Below are 20,643 nucleotides of genomic sequence, written 5' to 3' on the forward strand. Positions count from 1 at the left end.
CAATTTTTTATTTTATTTAATTTAAATTTTTTTATCTTTTTTGTTCTGTGCTTAAAAAAATATATATATATTATCTTGATTCTTAAAATTACGAATTTTTTATATTTTGTAGTTCAATAGAAAAATTTTTTTATCATACAAAAAATAATGTGAGCACAGCTGATGTATTATTTCGTAAAAACTGATAAATAATAATAAAAATAATTAATAATTAAAATAATAAAACGTGCGCATATAGTGCGCATTTTATACATATATGTATGTACATACTAATTTAATTAAAATGTATTGTACAATGTCAATGTATATACTACATAAATATTGATAATAATTATTTAACAGTTAAAATATTCGTGTATATATTTTATTATTTTTATCGTATTAAATTTTTTTTACATACTTGAGAAAATCGGTTTAAAAATCTAAAAATTGACATAAATGATATATTTATATAATAAATGTTAGCTTTACATAGCGCAACTTACACAGCTTAACTTAACAATATTAATATTAATAAAATATTTATAACAATAAGCGTATATAATATCAGATAACAAAAATATTTATTAAGAATATTAATACGCTAATAATAATCGTTCGAATATCGAGATCTATATCGATAATTGCGTCTCGGATAAGAATCATAGGAATTGTATCTTCGATAAGTCGATCTTCTATAAGATTTCTGCTGCGCCTCCTGTCGGTATCTAAAAAGCGGTCTGAAAACGATATCTGCAGCGGCATCCATGTCATATGGATCTTTAGGATAATTCGTATCCGCATCAGAGGTCCAAAAGAGTGGTGTTGCAATATCAAGACTAGGCATTGCAATTGGTAATGGATTTTCGTTTATGTGTTCAGTCTTTATTGCACGCGGTTCATATAATGAAGACACTTGCATCTAGATGAGGAAATATTAATTTTTTTAATCTTTTAATTTTCTTTAATCTTCTTAATTTTTATTTTTCTATCTTTAATGTAATGAATTTTGTAAATGATAATTAATTATATAATAATAATTATATTTTATTAAAATTCTGAAATGTCATATAACAGCGTATCGCAAAAATTTTAGTATCTTAATGATATAATTTTAAATTTTTATTTTATTCAATGTTATATTTTCTTACTTATATTAATATAAAATATAAGAAAAATGCTATATTTATTTATTATACTTGAATTTATAATTATTTTAGCGAAATGGTTTAATAGAAAAATCATTACACACACATACATAAAGTTATCATTTTTTTTACAATTTTTTGTTTACTTCAAAATTTTACATTAAAAAAAAATAAAATAGCGAAAAACGATTTACCTTTAAAGGGGAAGAAGTGAGCTGCCAGTTATTGGGATCCACGCTCCACGAGTTTTCATCAATGTAATCTTGAACGTTCCGTTGAATTTCGTCGCGTTCCTTCTCCAATTGATTCTTCAAGGCATCATCTCTTGATAATGTTGTCACGATCGGCATGTCAATTCTATCATCAGAGACCTTTGCGGGATCAAGAAATGCTATGATAGGCACCGATATCGTGGGCGATGAATGTTCCGGAAGCGTTATTTCCTGAATCGGATTTGCCACGAGATATGGAATTTCTTGCGGTATTTTATCGATAGGAAATATCGGCTTCCGCGTGGTCCTAGAAATCTCGGTTAATGCTTCGTAGAAATCACCGTGCTGCGATGGATAGAACGGATTATTTTCTTTTTTCTGAAAAATTAAATTTTCGGCAATGTTGCAAGTGATCGCAGACGCTTACTCGTAAATCCCTTGACAATAACAAATTTTCTATGTCGAATCAAGATGATTATATTTATGTATCATACGAAAGGAAAATAAATTGCACATTTCACACATAAAATATAATGCCAAGAATTTAAAAAATTCTGTTTTTGCAATCTCTTGCAATGTATTAAATTTGATTAACTAATTAAGCATAAGAGATAATAAGCAAGTTTTTTTTGTTTATTTGAAATTTAATATATATCATACTTTTTGAAAATCAATTAATTACGAAGAGACAATGTTAAATATTAAAAAAAATTTTAAATACTAAAAAATAGAAAAGGATTAAAAAAAGTGGAGTTTTAGCATTCTTTCATATTTTACCGAGTTTTCATATTCATCTTCATTGTTCTCGGTAAAGGTTTGGATATCTGTAAATGTCAAACTATCTACATCTGCTCCCTCATTTGCAGTCTCTGTTATATTTTTCCGCACATCCTCTAAATGCATCACGGGAACGACGAGAACCTGCTCGCGTTGCGACATCACCTTAAAAAAAAAAAGAATATGATTTACAATTTATTTTCCAGCAGCAACGAAGAGTTCGATTATATTTTATGTACTAAGTTTATTTTATTCTGTTTCTTTTTCTCTCTTAAACAAATGTCATCTAATTCTATGCCAAAACAATTTGACGCAGTAATAATTAATATTGCAATAGAATAATTATGTAATTAATTTGGATAGTTAATTAACAACATTTCCGAAATGCTGTTACATAAATGATTAATCATGCTTTAAATTATTCTGTCATTGTTAATGAAAACTAACAATTCTAATCACCCTAATGATTAACGAACTAATTGCTAACAGCAGTATTTGCATTCTTAGACATGATGATCTTCCTCTCAATAAAAAAAATACATGAAAATTAGATTAATATGTATTAATGTTATATTAATTACATTCTTTAATTGCACTTCTGAAAAATTATGTATAGGATGTTTTTATACGAACCTTATTGGGTTCAGTGGCGGGCATAACAAAGACCTTCTTTTTCACTACCAAACCTTCCAAGGATCCATTGCCGACCGCGTCTTGCACAGCATCCTGTACCACCGGATCCTGTACAATGGCAGCCAACGTATCGTTTATAGTTTGAGGTTCCGTCGGCAATAAATTCGCCACGTCTTCATAATCCAGAGGTTTCGCGTTCAATGTTCCAACAAACAATAGCAGGATAGTGGAACACATGACAGCTTCCATCTAAAAAATGCATTTAATTTGTTAGATAAATTCGTGATCTTCTAATGTATAATTCGAGTGTAATTAAAAAAATAAAACACGCTATGTTTGTTAAAATTCGAATAGATTTTACTCTCGCAAGATTTCAATTTAATATAAATTTAATTGTCAATAATTATCGAGATATTTAATACAAAATATTAAGAAAGTGAAATATATATTTTTTAATATATTATTAAAATTAATTGTATATGTGTGCGTATATCTCATGATATTATATATTTGCATTAATTTAAATATATTATTTTAGATTGAAAAGAGCGAATTAAATTGCTTTAAAATTCAGTAAGTAATATGTTTCATGTTTCTTGTAATTTTATGACTCATCTTTCTGAAATAGAAAATTTCGTATTGATTATCTATGACGTATAAGAGAAATATACATATTCTATGTACATTATTTATATACGTTATGTTAATTGTCTCGTGAAAATTGGGTTTTTCAAACACAATTGATGTAAGAACGTACCAGCGAATTGTTTTTCATCGCGATGACGAAACGTTTCTCTTGCTGCTTCGATGAGTCTGCCTTGCCAAGGATTTTCCAGCTCTGTCAAGGTATAACGGATCGTACTGGCTTTATATTCGACGTGCTGAAATAATTATCGTCGCCCCGCTAATATACGTGAGTATCAACCTTGCGATAAACCGATACCTTCGTCGGATGCTGTATCATAAAGAAGATTAATCATCGATTATGCAGTAAATAATTTCGCCAACGATTTATAAACTTGTATCTTTTCCATATATTTTCCTTTCGTAAAAATGACTATTTTTTTTACTTGATTGATATACTTATGTCCCGTAATATCTTATAGTTTATCGACAATTAAAGTTAATGGAAAAAAATGCAGAAGAAAAACTAGACACATTTATTTCATTTATTTTTTCAGAGAAAAATAATTTCTTGTATATATTTTTGATAGAAATATACAAATACGAGAACGTAACTTCAGCAACTGCGGAGCGAACAAATATTTTACTTATCGTTAGCGTATTCCTAACTATCTCCGAGACCCAGTGGTGTTTAGCGAGCGGCTTAGCAAAACGAGTCCCGGATAACGAGCTATAAAAGACTCGTTTCAACTTCCTGAATCGCTAGTCTGCGACGAAGAATTATACTCTTTACACTTATTCGGAAAATCTGAGGACAGAATGACACATCTCAGCATCTTCTGCTTCAGTCTCTGCTCTCTCGCAATTTTGACGGAATCAATACCCTCCGGCTCGTTAACGACGACTGAAATTTTGAGGAGCAATGAATACGACGCAAGAAATGTCATCGAGAAACCTCATGCAGATATTCTGAAGAGGAACGATCCTCAAGGTTCTTTGGTGAACCAGAGTCACTTGAAAAGTGCGGCCCGAATTGGAGAACAATCTGCGGCTAGTCTGTATTTAAATAATAAATCAGATGCATCCACTACTCCAACTGTCAGTTCCTCGGACAATTCTACGAAGGATGTACAATATACGAAACGCATTGAGAACCGAAGAAACGATGCGTCTCCGTCGAATCATAAAGACCGATCGGATGTAGATCTCTTGTCACACGATGTATTACTGAATCCCTTTGACGTAATATCTCCTCGTCTGACACGTCAGAATAAAAAGAGTGACATGGATTATTCTAATCCTTCATCGATCAAGAACAGCGCCGAGCTCTCGATCGAGAACGAAAATATGGGTTCTTCGCAAAAAAGCTCGGACGAAAGTGATCTTGGCGTAGCCGAAGATAGATATCGGTACCAATATCCTTATTGGTATCGAGGACAATTTGCAAATCAAAGGTATCGGGCAAACAATAGGAGAGAGCCTTATCGTAACTACTTGAGATATCCTGTATTTCCAGGAAAATAAATAGAATTAATTTTCTTTTTTCTTTCCTTTCTCGATCTTTAAAAAAAAATTATATTCGCATAGTCAACTTTTTACGATGGATATATCTTAAAAAATAATGTAATGGAAAAAAAAGCTTTTTAGAAGAATTTTTTTAAATACTGTATTAATATATAGATGTAGGCAGATAATTTTTTAATTATTATACTGTAGTTAGCACTACGATTGTAATATTTATTGATGATTAAGAAGATTGTCTCTAAAGCGAATCTGTAATAGCGTTTTATAATTTACGTTTCATCTTTTTCATATAGATTTTCAATTAGAAAAATATCTTTTCCTATAAAACTGGTACTTATACTAATAGCTTTTTAAAAAGAATTATTTAAAAAAAAGAAAAGATTGTAAAACATTTTTTATAAAATGAAATAATAAATTATCGTACTTACCAATTTCTGTTCACATAATTTTACAAACATTTTTGCGTATATTGTATTAACAACAGATTTATTACTTTTTTAGATATAAGAATTATTTGTAGCGTAATGCGAAATGCAAATAATTGCATTATATTAAAATAAAATATTAATTATTTCAAATGCCAACAGATATGAATAATTAATGAAAATAATATTTTGCAAATAATATCAATGTGTAAAAATGAAATATTATATAAGTCTCAAATAAAACAATAAAATCTGTAAATATATGAAATGATGCGTCGATATTCGAAAACACGAATAAAAAAATAAACAATTTATAAATAAGGTGTTTTATATTTCTATAAAATTTTATACACACATATTTTCGCTCGATTACACATGCAACATTTCATCAAAAAAATCATATCACAATATAATATTTTTATATAAATATTTAAGTAAATTATAAATTCAATTGCTTGCATTCTTCTGCAATGCAACTTTGGTAAACAGCCTTTTCAATCTTATTTTTAATTAGTAACTTAGACTTAGAATTACAAGAAAATTCAACTTATCAGCTATTTAAAAAACTGAATTTTAATTTAACTTAAATATATATATATATATATATATATATATATATATATATATATAAACATATATATATAGTTCATAAAAGAGATCATACGTGATCGTAAAAAAACTAAAAATGTTTCCCTGATTCTTCCAGTCACTCTTCCGACATCGTTAAAAAGAACCTCGTTAAGTCAACACATCCGTTAATTCGTGCCGATAAAACAACAAGGTCCACAACCTTTTAGCGTAATTACTAAGGAGTTCAATATCCCTCAAATCGTCGTTTAAAGGTTCGTTCGCTTTTTTTCTCTCATTGAAAGCTTCTTTCTCTCATTGACGAGTTTTTTTTCCCCCCTTTCTTTTTGATTTGTTTTTTTTTTATTTTTTATTTTCTTTTTTTTTAACTGTAAATCTCGCTGGTCCGGCAAGAGTACAACTTCATACGTTCCCGCTTTTCAAATTTTCGTACTTCCGTTTTGTCATTAAACTTGCGTTCTTTTTTCACGAACGTGTTTGTAAATATCTTCAAACAGCAAGCTTTATTTTGCAAATTGATTCTTCCTTACTTTGTTTATATTCGCCTGCCTCGTCGAATGGCATCTCTGGCGCGCTGTCGATACGCGACCTGCTGACGATAGACGAATAGAGGACGAAGAAGATTGGTACCAGCTGCAGTTTCGAGATCATTATCATTATCATTTGTTTCCTCGATGCTGCGTTTTTCAACGTCAAAAGAGTTCTCGGTGTCATTCTCAATCTTATTGTTAGAATCGTCATTTAATAGATATATTGGTTCTTCGTCTATCGCCGCCTGAGTTGCATCGAAGTCCTCAATAAATATTGGTACGGCAAAAAAAGAACCATACATCGTCGCCATCCTTAGGGGTGAGGCATAAGAGCAGGTGACAAACAGTAAAGCGAAGACAATGAATTTGGCAGGCATCTAAGAAAAAAGAAAAAATCATATTTCTTTATATCTAACAACAATAAACTGCAAAGGCTTGCGAATTAATTAATATAGCTTATACTTGAAGAGTTAAAATAATTTTTTAATAAAATAAAAAAAAGTATGAAATACATAAAAATTCCCGATATAAATAAAAATATATTTTGACATTGCAAATGCGCAAATAAAATATATTTGACAGAATAGAGAGAACAAGTACTTCTAATAATTTTTTTTGATATTAAAAGTAATTTCAGATTCAATTAGAGAACTTATTACTTAAATATATTACAATGATATATTACATAATTAATCTTATTTAAAAAATTTGTCCCTGCTTAGTTTTTACAAAGAAAATATTAAATATTAGAAATTACATGAAAAGATTTATTGGATTTTTAAAACAAAAACAGAAGGAAAGCAATATCACGTACTTAATACAGTATCTGGTTCTAAATTACGTGGTCTGTCCAAACAGCAAAAAAAAAATCTACTCACCATTTTATATTGGAAATCTCGAATTATCGGCGATTCTTCGCAAGGAAATAACGATCGCTTCTGTTCGAAGCAAGCCGACACGAAGCGTTTCCTATAAGAGTATAATAGGCGCGGCAGGATAGCTCTCTCGCGACTTTATGGTGACCGAGATCGAGCATTCGGTATTTATATGAAACAATGACGTCAAACCAGAGCACGCTAATTATACAATGACGTTCTACGATAGGTGATAATTAACCTGGTAAACCAAATGCATATGATACACATCGTGATCTATCCTGGGCGTACTACGTTGTTCCTTATTTTGTTGCCGATTTCGCAGGTGTTAACTTACCGAGTACAAACGAACGATATTATTATGCTCCCTTGATACTCTGCTTACGCATAAAATATTGATAATTTGGTACATTAATTCACGCAAATCCGAAATTTCCGAATATATATATATATATATATATATATATATATATATATATATATATGTATATCAATTAAAATAAAGCGACAAAATTTGGAATTTTGCTTTCGATCGTAAATTATATTTAAATTATATGTATATATTTAGCTTTTATCATATATTTAGTTTTCTCTAATTTATTTCTTCTACTTTAAGTAAGGAAGTAAATTTTTTACCTTTGTCACATTTCTAAAATCTGTCACACTTTGTCATATTTTTATTAAAATTTAATTTCAAGTAAACTCTATTGACTTTGCCAAAATTACTCGTTAATTCATTTAATGAACAAATTAAAATTCTTCCATTTTAAAGTACTCTGAACTTTACCTTTGTTCACCAGAAAGTTCATATTTTTCATTTTATAACAAATAAAAAAATTTTTATTTATAGGAAAATATTGTTAGAATATTCAAAATAATTAAAATATATAAAACACATGTAAAGAGAGAAAACAGCTGTTATATATATTGTCAAAATAAAAATTTTAATATTTAATTAAATTAATTATATTTTATTGATTATTATTTATCTATTGATTATTATTTATCTTATTGATTATTTTTATCAATTTTAATCAAAAAATAACAAAAATGAATTTTATAATTTAATTCTAATATTATACACAAGATATATTGTTGCAAAATCATTGTAAGGTGCAACCGAGATTTTCACGTGATGTATGACATAAGAGGGAACTGTCTGTAGAACGTTGTGCGATGTTACACGTTGTTACATCATTGCTTATGTGAAAATTTTATCTTGTTCTTATTAATAGTAAATAATAAATTAGTAAATAATAAATCATTATTCAAACAAAGAAAGACATTTATCTTGCTAATAGTGCAATAAAAATGCAATTTGATCTTTTAATAAATAAAATAATAATAATAATAATGATGTAGAAAATTATTTTTAGCAATTTATTTTTTCTCATCAATTATCATAATTCGTAATAAAATATATTTATTTAAGAAACCAGATTAGAGTTTAATGAATGCATTTGTGTTGTTAGATTTTTAGTTTTTATAATTTCAGATTATATTTCTTTTCTCTGTGTTTCTTATTTTATATAATAAATTAATATTTAATATTTAATGCAATATATTATTAAAATTAATTATCTAACAATTTTATTTTATCTTTTGCTTGTGTGTATGTGCGAGCGTGTGCTAGATCGTCAAAGATTGGAAGAGGATAAAAATTGTGGGAGACTCTCACCCTTGAATTTATAATTTAGGACTCGAGAATTCGATATGAAACAAATACACGTCGTGTGGTTTTTGTGTAGACATTCTGATTTATTTTTCTGTCAAGCATTGCCACTGTACTAAAACAGATTTCTATGTTCGTCCCTTGGTTCCCTTGGTTTTAAAACGTGATAAGGCACGAAAACAAAAGATTATTGCAGGAATCTTTCGTTCTTTCGATCTACATCGTGAACTCGGCGTCCTCGTGCACAGATTCGCCGCTTGATTCGTACTTTCGTTTTTTTTGATCTGAAAGAAATCATCAGATAAGGATCTCTCCGGGCTTTCATTGGACGGAAAAGGCTAAGTACAAGACGACAGATGATAAGGCTCGAAATAGTTTCGCTAATTGTAAGTAATAAGTTTAATATACGGCTGTATATACGGTTCGCATCGCTGAATGTGTGTATAAACATTCCAGGGTTTATGCGACTCTCGATTCAAAATTACGATAGGTCAGGATTAAGGTCACGAATCAAATCGTTTATTTCGAAAATGATATAACTTCGCAAAATTCTGCAAAAATGTGAATTTTATTAAAATGTGACGATATTTTGAAATAAATCTTTTAATATTGTATTTACAGAATTTTCGAAATAAACAATTTAATCGGTTCTACAATGGAGAAAGATATCAACAACAGATGTACTATCATCAGTTATCGGCAACTTGTATATTTTCGAAAATGAGATTCGTGTTTAATCCAAAAATGATATTCAAATATACTGATATTAGTACAGCTATTATTGTAGTAATGACAGTCAAAAGTGTAATCTAATTAAAAAATAATGTGCGTACCAGGAGTCGCCAATCTTTAATATAAAGAAAAAACGAATATATTATTAATGAATAAAATATATATATATCCAAATGAAATGTAAAATATGTATAAATTTTTATTAATAAAAAATCAAGATTTTTTTAAGACTCCTGGTAAACATCGAATTTTTTGATAAAACGCCGGACGTAAAAAAAATTAAAAAAGTATAAAATAAAATCCCTTCTTAATTTAACAAATAATTTCCAATCCATCGCACTATAATCTTAATTCAGTATAAACTATCTCTTTCTATGTGGGGCCAAATATAAAAATCAAAAAAATATCAGTCAATTAAATAGTTTGAAACGTCTTTTCATGTGATTGTCTGGGATCCACTACAGTATTGCATCGATGGTTTGTAAAAAACATCTGTATTACCTGAATCCATATAGTACAAGAATCCCAACTGTCCACAGAGAGAAAATATGTTTTGCGAAAATAAAATTTACGATGACAAATGCATAATATTGTAAGAATTACGTATTTCCGGCTCGTAATCAAAATTAAAAGATATGAAATCTACAATGCGAATTATTCTATTCTCACAATGCTTTTCTTCCGGCTGCGTAAAATATCTGCCAAGTATATCTCGTAAGAAGTGATTATTTCGATCCGATACATATGTATGCTCGCTAGATCATCGATCTTGCTCTCTTATTTCTGTATAAATAATATTTTATTGCATGCAAGTCTTTCGTAATATCGTTCAATGCCTAACCGTGTGAGTTGTCGTTCCTCCTGAAATTCAGGCGAAGGAGCAAAACGATGATAGAGAGAGCGATTCGATATCATTTACAAAAAGATTACTTCATCCTGTTGGCTAATTACGTGTGCAAATAAATTCTAAAAATTAAAATGATATTCGATAATTTGCCTTCTCGATAAATGCGCTCATTCATGACGAGTGGTCATTAGCTCTGACGAGATTAGATTATGAGAATTTTATATTAAAAAAAAAAAAGAAATTTAATAAAGTTATTGGTGGTTAGTAAAATTTCAGATAAAGTTTTTAAAGTCTCTTATGCGATCAATTGTCTTTCAATAATCTTTCTTTTGGTCGTTGCGTATTTCGCTCCTCTCTCTTCATCTATTATTTTTCTTTTTTCTTCGCCCAGTTCTTTCTCTCAAACACGCTTCCAATTTCCGTTTTCCTTTTTCTACCGCGCACATTCCAATCTTGTATATATTAAAATACCATTCAACGCTACAATCCTACAAGGATACACCGTAAATGTAATTAACTACAGTACGAGTTGCAGGATGCAGAATGGGCTAGAGAGAAATGTTATCCTTGCCGATGCTATACGATTATTCGACCATTGTTTCTCAAATGTTCAAAATACTTTTAATACACACAAGTAAAATAAAAAGATTATTTATATTTTTCTGTCAGAATTTTTGTTCTTTTTACCGATTTTCTTTTACTTATTCTGCAATGTTTGATAAAATATAATTTTAAAAAAATTAGAGCAAAATCATTCGTTTTATGTCTAATTGTTCAAAGACAGCCGATTAATCGAATAAGCGTCCAGTTCTTTCTACTCTCACATACTTTTGTCTCAATCTTTCGAAGCACGTTCACATACAATTATCTATTTTTTTAATCTTGAGGTAAATTCACGTCTTTTCGCATTTCGACGATGGCTAATCGTCAGTGTGTAACTGTAAAAAGGCCCCGTCGTATATAACGTAGACTAAAAGATATCGCGTGATCTACAAAGTGTATGTTTCTAGTTGATTGCGCTTCTAAGAGAGAGAATCAAGAATCATTAATTTTCCCTGTCTTACCATTCTTACATCTGCCTAATGCATACACTTGATTCTTACCATTATTATTAATCCGGCTGCCAAGCGTATCGATCGAATCGTATATATTGCTTTGAATTGAAGAGATAAGAGTTTCAAATCCAAACTTTTTTCGCGCAAAATTGAGCGCGCTCATTTAATCGATTTCTTAACATAAACTACTACTCGAGATATATAAGCTCAGAATCATTGCTCGCGCAATTTTACGCATGTACCCTGAAGCACGAACGCTCGGCAATCCGGAAATTATGATAAATTGATTAATTCGAAATGGCCTTTCTTTCTCGATACATATATCAAGAAAAGTTAATCTAATCTAAATAAATTAATTATATCTAATTTAGTAAGATAAATTATAGGGAAAAATTGTATTTAATAAAATTTTTATTAAAATTTGTATCGAAATATGTTAATCTTTTTCGATTAAAAAACAAATTTGCCAAAAAGAAACTAAATTCTTGATTACAAAAACAATTTATATAAAATTTATATAAAAATTGTATATGCAAAAGAATAGAGAAAAATTAAAAAAAGAGAACGATATCTTATTATTACTTAAAATATAATGAGAACATTTAAAAAATACCATTTCGAATAAATCACACGATCTGTGTGATAGAGATTTACTAGATAATTATCTACTTATATATTGTCAGATATATATTAAGAACGGTTCGCTTCTCCACGGTGACTATGCTCTTTCAAAAAGGGGAGAGATCGATACCGTTACTTTATTTATACCGATCGCTGTGTTTTCACTTTCTTCCCCTTGTTTGTACGAGTAGGCACTTAGCTATGTTTCTGTGTTTTTTGCTTGTTTTGTTTTATAACGTTTATGTCTATTGTACACACGACGAGTAATATAAAAGGATGTGTCGCCGGATCTGCTCTTTCGTGTCTTGTCCGATGCTGATTGCGAAGCTCAGTCAGACCTTTCAGAGGCTAATAATAAATTATATCATGTACATAAAAGAAAAAAAAAATTATTCCTAATAATTGATAAAAAGATAATGTTTTTTTCTTTTTGTAAAAATGACATAAAATTAATAAAATTATATAATAAAGATTAGAGATACACTATTCTATGTGTGTGTATGTGTGAAAATATTTTGTATGAAGAAATCAATTTCCGATAATAATGAGCAAAAGTTGCGCTCGCAATTTTCTCAAATAATGATTGAGTTGCACGATCAACATCGACGACCGCTCCCATCCTCCCTACGCATTCATTCTCTCACGCGCGCTTTTCACGTTTCTCATATCCACGTATACACACATACACACACGCAAGCATGCACTTCGGAGCGCACATTTGTTTTGAAACTTTCAATTAGCACCGTGTCTTCGTGATCTGTGAACTTTCGTGAGCGTATGTCTCACTTCCGGAAGCTTCGCGCGATCGTCAACAACGGGGGAGATGAGTGTCTATGATCGTATTTCTCTCCGCTCTTTCTCGGGCATAAAACGGCGATTGATAAATGCGAATTTCGAAACCGCGTCATCCTCGAAATTACATTTCAACTCGACTCGCGAAATTAATCGCACCGTTTCCGCTTGATCGGATCGTTGCAGAAAGAGATAAAGAGTGAGAAAGAGAGATTGAAGTTTTACATATACTTACATAAATAATATCTCGATAAAAATTAGATAACAATAGTATTATATTATTATATATTATAGGTGCATAAAGTTAAAACGTGTTGTTGACAATAAAGAATACTGCATATTCCCTTGAATTCCGCGTGGAGTACTTTTGCTCGTTTGTTCTTTCGTTTTCTATTTCAATTCTTTTTTTATTTCTTTTGCCGCGTACCGTTCCATAATCACGCGAAGAGCATGTCAATATACGCAAATCCGACGTGTTTAAAACCTCGTTGGGAGATCGTGTTCCAACGGCAGTAACGTACAAAAGTAGAAAATACGCTTTGACGCGCGTTTTAAGATATCGCAACTGCATACGCTTCTCTCATTACGCTTCATCTTTGGATGGAACACGATCTGGCAAGTCTTTCTCTCAGGATGATCTATATAAAAGCTCGACTTAAGAAAACGCGGGCTTAACTCTCATTATTTTACCGTTCATTTACTTCCTCCTCCTTTCATCTTTCTAGAAGTCATTAGACATACTCAGTCTTTATCCAACGCCCAACGTACAATTTGTAACATATATGTTATTGGGCGATGAGCTGAAATACACATTTTCTAAGATTTTTACTTTTCCTCGTTTCTTATCGATTATTGTAATTTCATTATCGAATTTTTGGAGCTTAATACGAATATTGAAGTAGATGCACGAAAACGATGCTCGAAGAAAATGAAAATCTATAACACAGAAATCACTAATAATTCTTTGAAACAACACTTTGCTGTATACAGAATATATTCCCGCGTCTATTTTCTTTTTGTGCTAGCAAAGATTTATCGTTCTTGTAATTTCGAAATTTATGACATCTACTTTGTCACTCAATTAACGATATAAATAAATAATAATGATCGGACGTGATAACGAGAGGATTTTTTGATAAACATGACGTAATTCAATTTTTTCACATGTTTCTAAAGTCCAAAATAATTTCATTTAAAAATGTAAGAAAAATTTAAAGCTGATATCCATATATTAGGAATGTTTTGTTGCAGAGTAAAATAATCATTTCTATAATTCTATATTACCGTGTAAAATAATAGAATTCGTATAAATAGCAAGTTCTAACACGAATAGCTGGATCAAATGTTACGACATCTTAGATGATAATTTACAATAGTGCTGTTAGTTACTTGTAACTTTCGATTTCGTGATTCTACTACATTTCCACTTATTGCTCGCGCGTTAGCAACAAAATGTTGGATGCGCATAATTAACAATATATGTATATATGTATATATGTATATATGTATATATGTATATATGTATATATGATATATATATATATATATATATACACATATATATAGTAATATGTTAATATTATTATATGTAAATACATACGCGCATCAAGCGTCTCATTGCAACGAATGAATAAGTACGGAAATAATAAGCATGAATCAAAATCTAGCCGAAAGTTGCAAGTAGAAAGAGCAGCACTAATTTACAAAATACAAATATAAAATTTTTGTTGTAACAAAAAAAAAAAAAAAATAAAATAAAAAGATCGCAAATAAGAAAGAAAATATATCTTACTCATAGATCAACAATAAAAAATTCAAGTGAGATTACCATATCAAGTAAAAAATATCTTTGAAAAATCAGTTTATAAAGTATCAATATATATATGTATAATCTAAACTTTTTTATTAATGTTTTTGTAAGACATAATAGAATCTACTTCAATTAATAAATAATTAAAAAGACATCTATGAAACTAGAGAATAAAACTTCTTAACAATTTCTTTCTAGATCTATTATTAGTGTACTTCTATTTAATGCTATTAAAGAAATTAAATGATTTCCAAATCAATTAAACCCACATTTTTCAACATGAACATTACTATGAATTAAAAAGTTTATCATTACGAGCTTTTTTAGCTTTTTTAATTCATTACTTTATAATTTAAAAATATCAATCTAATTTGGAAATTATCTGATGATGAACCAGAAAGATTTTGATACCCTGAAATATATTATTAATAATAAGCCTAATTATTCACATATTTAGAAATGATTCATTAAAAATCGCAGAAATTTAATCTGCATCTTACTTGCTTATCGATTATGTTAATTGAATTACAAGAAAAATATCGAGTACTAATATAAAAATGTGCATTCACGTATTACTTACAGAAAATGACGAAATCAATATCACTCATCCTCCAAAAGATATAGAATATAGTCTTTCAAATTAAAACTGACTTTTCATATTAACTTTATATAACCATAATTTTAAGTATGGTTATATGTAACGCTATATGAGTTTATTATTATTGCTATAATGTGTGAATAAGAAGACTGAATTAATATAAATCAGAATTGTAAATCTAATCATATAATTATATATAATTATATATGGTTTATTGTACAATTAGAGCAAATCTCTGGGCTAAATATTTTTATCTATGAGAAATTAGAAAAAAAAGCATGAAGAAAGCTAATAACTTTCTATATACTCCTTATGCTCTCATTAAAACGTTTCCGTAAGCGCGTATATCAAATAATCTACTCGCTTCTTGATAGTAGTTTTAAGGACAATAAAAAAATTGTGAAGAGAACATATGATACGTCCTAACATTCTAGGTACTTGTCGAATAAATCACAATATAAAAATACAAATCGAAAGTCTATTTCCTTTTTCTGCCTTAGTCGATTTCCGATTCTGCAATTATTACTGCTCGAACATAGCAGCGTGCTCTAACAATATACTATTTTGGTTAATTCTTAGCGATATTCTTTTTCTTTGAATGTTTTTTGTTTTCGCTTATTGTTTCCATAGTGAAAACAAGATTGTTTGCGATATCGCTGGTAATGCGCAATTATAATGTGGGTCACTCTTCTTCGATTATTCTCTCAAAGATATTTTAACCAAGATCAGGTTATGAAAAACTAAACCTAATCTTGCATTAGAGAATATCATGTGTTAAGAGTAACCTTTTTTGATGATCTGTCATTCAAATGTTGCTGAAAATCCACATGTAGGTACGTACATAGGTATGTACGATATCCTTAAACGCGAGACGGTAGATTTAGCTACGCATATACAGATAATAATACAGCGCTACGATACCCCCACCAATCCCAATTCCTATGCCTATTGTAAGGGGCGTAAATAATGACCTCTTGAGCTTCTGCCATTCTTCCGTTTCCTTCTGTCGGCGTTTCATCTCGCGCACTTGTGCCGCTAATCGTTCGTTTTTCTCCCGATTGCGCCGACGTACTTCTCCTTTCCTGTTCAGAAAACAAAACTTATATGCATTTCGTAATAAATTAAATATTTAAATAATTCGCGTCTATTGCTAAGAGGTGTTACTTACGTGTCTGATTTGGACGGAGAATTGTTTGTCTGGAGAGAATTATCAATATCGTTGAAAGAGGTTTCCTCATGTATCAAAACATCTTTGTTGCTTTGTTCAGTTGTACAATTTATGAATATAATCTCCGTGTCTTTCGTGTTCCATTCTGCGTGATTCGGTGGTTCACTCGGTAACGGCTTATCAGGTGGTGTACTTGAATCATCTGTAATTGACATTATAAAAGCCAATTTATTTTTTATTAATGTAAAAAATTTTATAAATAAAAAAAAAATAGAAAAAGATAAAAGTACCATCCGAGCTTATATTATCATCCAAGCTTACATCATCCGAGCTTATATCACTCATTTTATGCGACAAAGATGCTATTCTCGGAGGCAAAGGAGGAGGGTCATCGTCTTTTTCTAACGAAGAGTTGTTTTTATTCACCTTCTCATAATAATTCTTTAATATCTCGTTGTTTTCAGTATTCTATAATATAAAATTTCGTGAAAATCAGTGATTAAATCTTATTATAGTAGCTTAACCAGATACGAAGTTATCTTAGTTGAAATAAATATCCTCTTATTTAAAAAGTATTGTTTAATGAAATCATATATATGTTTCGCAAGAAATATATATAAAGTATAGATATAAGTATTATATAATGTTACTGCTACTATGAATTACTTACCGAGTTGCCAAGTGGCGATTGTTTTGCTCCCTCAATGATGGCAGCATACGAGAAACGCAATTGTTCCGACGTTTGTATCAGACCCATACGTGATTTTCTCATTTCCAATAATACTTCGCGCACATTCACAGCGTTTAAACCATTTTTCTCGATCTGCAATCAAGTAGTTAGCGATTGTTAATGATTGTTAAATCCAGACCAGAAAATGCTTGTTCTATTTAACATACCAGTACTAAGCATGAATCAACCAAGCACAATGTTCCTGATCTTCCTATTCCTGCGGAACAATGAACAACAGGTGGACCAACATTTTGATCTAATGCTCCTGATTGCCTAACGTCTGCCAAGAAACGTAAAAAGGCCGTTGGACTTTGTGGTACTCCAAAGTCTGGCCAAGTGGTATAATGAAAATGTAAGATTTCTCTACTATCTTCAGTTTCCAAGTCCGTTATACTATAGATAAGTTAGAAACATTGAAAATGTTATAATAATGCTTGCAAAAGAATTAAGGATGATTATTAATTATAAAACAAAGCTTGATGAGAATGGTTTATGATACTTAAAATTTATGATATGTACATGTATTTCTTTACCGTAATGTTCTAGTAGTGTAGTCTGACGATTCTATTTTGCTGACATATTCCACCTCTAAATTAACATCTTCAAACGTCATAATAGGTTTTGAATCATCCAGAGGCCAATATTGATGACATTTAATTTGATACTTTTCGATTATCTTATTTAACATCAATACAGCTTTACTATTTTGCTCCCATACCATTAGCCAAAAGTGGCCGGCAGTATTTGACAAAGGGCCTTGCGTCAGAATATATTGCCTATTAGCACGTTCCACCTAACAAACAAATGATATAATACATTTACATTACATTATCATTTGTTGGCTCTTTATATCACACAAATATATTTTATAATATTTTATATAATTTAATATTTACTTTTATAAGATTGGCGTGTATATAATCACATACACCTCTTTTAAGAATAACTCTAGTATGATCATATGGTGCCACATCCCTGTAGCGATTCAGAATTTTGTTCTGTGGTTTTCTTGCTTCATTGCATGTATACTCATAATTTCCACATTCATTACGTATATGCTGAAAAATGTTCAAAGTCACATGTAATTAATGATAAAAATTGATAAATTAAATAAAACATGTACAAAGAAATAATCTTTTATCATCTCACATTTAAAAATCTATAAAAGATTTTGAAAATCATATATAATGAATTGATATCATAGATGGATTTCTGTACACATATTTTTGAAAGTTTTTACTATTAATCTAAATTTTCCATGTATATCCCACGACTAAATAAATTAATTTAAATAGCACAATCATATACCTTATCTTTCTATCTCTCACCCAAATATAATTGCTCCAAAAATATATAATACAATCACAAATCGAAATCTGACTTGGAAGGTCAATAAATCATTGATTTACAAATTTGCAAATAGGATTTGCAATAGAATAACTAATTAAATATAAATCATATAAATTAGACACATTATATTAAAATAAGCAAAAAAATAAGAAATTTTAGACTTCTATTATAACTTTCTATATATAAATTTATATATATATATATATACATATATGCTATTGTGAGATACGATTTTGATAAAAAGTAAAACTTCTGACACAGATAAAGATTACATCATGTGAGATAAAATTCATTGAGCCTAGAGGAAATCATAATAGTAAGAGATATTAAGGAAGATATAACGACTTCAACGGAATAATTATAACATTCAAGTGTATCATATATCATCGAGTTTCTCACGTCATCTTCGTTTCGAAGAAATTGCGTACGATCGCTAATTACAAATACTGAAATCATATATTTCCGAGTTGGAAACTCTTGACCTTGACGAGCACAATTACGCCGACTTGTATATACGCCGAGCACAATCGTACATTGTCAATCCGCTTGTCAGGTGTGACAGTTGCCAATTGTCACGCTTTTCCAATGAATTTTAATAGCAATTTCGATCAGCCGCACTACATCATACTAATGCATATTAAAGGCTACTGTGATATGTAATATTTAAATGAATAAATCGAGAACACAAATATATTATATATATTATATAAAAATCGCAAAGGTCAAAGACGCAAGTATATATATTGTATATTCAAAAACAAAAAAAAAGTTGGATATAAATAAAACTTTCGTTATGAGATCACAGGGTCAATTCGAAATTGCCGGATTAAACGTTGCCTTAGAAAATGCGTACGATAAATTTTTGCGTGTGAACATTCCTGAATATTCCTCATTTTCTACGGAATTTTACCTATTCATACGCAATCTAGCGGTTCTCGAACCAGCAACGTTCTCACGTAAAAATGAAGCGAGTCCGCAGACCGGTCACGATTTAACACGGTGATATTCTACATTTAAGTCGCTACAAGTCTCGATGCACAATAACAGGAACATTTTGCGACTGAGAAAAAAGTGATCTCGGAAAAGCGATAACGCAAGACACGAGAGTTCGCGGAGAGCGAGTGTATACGTGATAGAGAGAGAGAGAGAGAGAGAGAGACTGGGAGAAGGGAAAAGAGAGAAAGAGAGCGACGAAGAAGTGCGCGATGAGTAGCCGGCACGATGTGTCAAACGGAGAGCAACGTTGTCCATTAAAATCGTCGGAAATGACAGCGGAAGAGTTGTCGCCGAGCGGAAGAACGACGCATTCCTCTCTTTCTCTCTCTCTCTCTCTTCCCTTCTTCCTTCCTTCCTTCCTTTCTTCACCCTCGTTCCTTCTCTTACCTGAAAAAGCGTCGACCAAGCGCCCTTGGAGTTGATCTCGTAATACTCGGTCTCGACGTTGCTGATTGTTTGCTCGCGTGTTTGCTCACTGCTGGTCATCCTGACGACTCTTAAATTTCCTGGATGCTCCTAACAGGACGTAGAAATAAAAGCAAGCAAACAAGCAAGCAAGCAAGCACGCACGCACGCACGCATGCACGCACGCAGTTAAGAGGCTGGGCCGTGCGCGTTGGACATACACACATATATATATATATATATGTACACTCTTTCGATCCCTTTCGCTTTCCTGCCACTCGATTTAACGTCACCTCGAGTTAACGTGCCATGTGCCGATTGTTTTGTCGGCGAAATAGCAGTTTCCGCGTTGCCGAACCACGGAAGCACAATGATGACAAAAAAGAATCGCACAACTCAAAGAGCGGTTCTATGTTCTCTTCCCGGAGGACACGCACTTGTGTCTTGCGTACGTAACCTATGGTCCATCGTAGGTAGCACGCGCAAAGATACGTTCGGCAATCCTACCCGTGGGATAAAGTAGTATTTAATTGACCAATCAGGATAGAGAAG

General features: G+C 30.7%; 4 protein-coding genes across 5 annotated transcripts; 1 reads left to right on the top strand and 3 right to left on the bottom strand.

The window, feature by feature from the left end:
* Positions 1-367: 367 nt before the first annotated feature.
* Positions 368-3,760, bottom strand: LOC126857672 (uncharacterized). Its single transcript, XM_050607320.1, has 5 exons — positions 3,507-3,760; positions 2,750-2,998; positions 2,117-2,281; positions 1,322-1,717; positions 368-901 (listed from the first exon to the last, which is right to left on the bottom strand). The coding sequence occupies exons 1-5, from the start codon at positions 3,522-3,524 to the stop codon at positions 584-586; spliced, it is 1,146 nt and encodes a 381-aa protein (XP_050463277.1). The 5' UTR covers positions 3,525-3,760; the 3' UTR covers positions 368-583.
* A 380-nt stretch (positions 3,761-4,140) lies between these two features.
* LOC126857679 (uncharacterized) lies at positions 4,141-5,145 on the top strand. The gene has a single exon (XM_050607332.1). It carries the CDS (start codon positions 4,193-4,195, stop codon positions 4,895-4,897), a length of 705 nt encoding a protein of 234 aa, XP_050463289.1. The 5' UTR covers positions 4,141-4,192; the 3' UTR covers positions 4,898-5,145.
* A 1,084-nt stretch (positions 5,146-6,229) lies between these two features.
* On the bottom strand, positions 6,230-7,629 carry LOC126857681 (uncharacterized). Its single transcript, XM_050607334.1, has 2 exons — positions 7,319-7,629; positions 6,230-6,817 (listed from the first exon to the last, which is right to left on the bottom strand). The coding sequence occupies exons 1-2, from the start codon at positions 7,319-7,321 to the stop codon at positions 6,446-6,448; spliced, it is 375 nt and encodes a 124-aa protein (XP_050463291.1). The 5' UTR covers positions 7,322-7,629; the 3' UTR covers positions 6,230-6,445.
* Positions 7,630-9,049: 1,420 nt separating this feature from the next.
* Positions 9,050-20,554, bottom strand: LOC126857668 (tyrosine-protein phosphatase non-receptor type 1). 2 transcript variants are annotated; one of them, XM_050607316.1, is made up of 9 exons: positions 20,074-20,554; positions 18,237-18,398; positions 17,874-18,133; positions 17,508-17,733; positions 17,281-17,433; positions 16,901-17,078; positions 16,611-16,812; positions 16,414-16,524; positions 9,050-9,271 (listed from the first exon to the last, which is right to left on the bottom strand). In XM_050607316.1, the coding sequence occupies exons 1-9, from the start codon at positions 20,170-20,172 to the stop codon at positions 9,175-9,177; spliced, it is 1,488 nt and encodes a 495-aa protein (XP_050463273.1). In that variant the 5' UTR covers positions 20,173-20,554; the 3' UTR covers positions 9,050-9,174. The 2 variants fall into 2 exon arrangements, with proteins under 2 accessions (XP_050463273.1, XP_050463274.1); XM_050607317.1 differs by lacking the exon at positions 9,050-9,271 and having other exon boundaries at positions 10,195-16,524.
* Between the last annotated feature and the right edge of the window lie 89 nt (positions 20,555-20,643).

The sequence above is a fragment of the Cataglyphis hispanica genome, chromosome 22 (genome assembly GCF_021464435.1).
Source record: "Cataglyphis hispanica isolate Lineage 1 chromosome 22, ULB_Chis1_1.0, whole genome shotgun sequence".
Lineage (NCBI taxonomy): Eukaryota > Metazoa > Arthropoda > Insecta > Hymenoptera > Formicidae > Cataglyphis > Cataglyphis hispanica.

Coding starts and splice junctions, on each gene's coding strand:
- LOC126857672 (XM_050607320.1), bottom strand. Junction 2,282..2,749: donor CCGCCACTGAACCCAATAAG/GTTCGTATAAAA, acceptor TTTTTTTTTAAG/GTGATGTCGCAACGCGAGCA. Junction 902..1,321: donor TCACTTCTTCCCCTTTAAAG/GTAAATCGTTTT, acceptor TTCCTCATCTAG/ATGCAAGTGTCTTCATTATA.
- LOC126857679 (XM_050607332.1), top strand. CDS start 4,193: ATGACACATCTCAGCATCTTCTGCTTCAGTCTCTGCTCTCTCGCAATT.
- LOC126857668 (XM_050607316.1), bottom strand. CDS start 20,172: ATGACCAGCAGTGAGCAAACACGCGAGCAAACAATCAGCAACGTCGAG. Junction 18,399..20,073: donor CTTGGTCGACGCTTTTTCAG/GTAAGAGAAGGA, acceptor AACATTTTTCAG/CATATACGTAATGAATGTGG. Junction 16,813..16,900: donor TGATAATATAAGCTCGGATG/GTACTTTTATCT, acceptor TGTCAATTACAG/ATGATTCAAGTACACCACCT.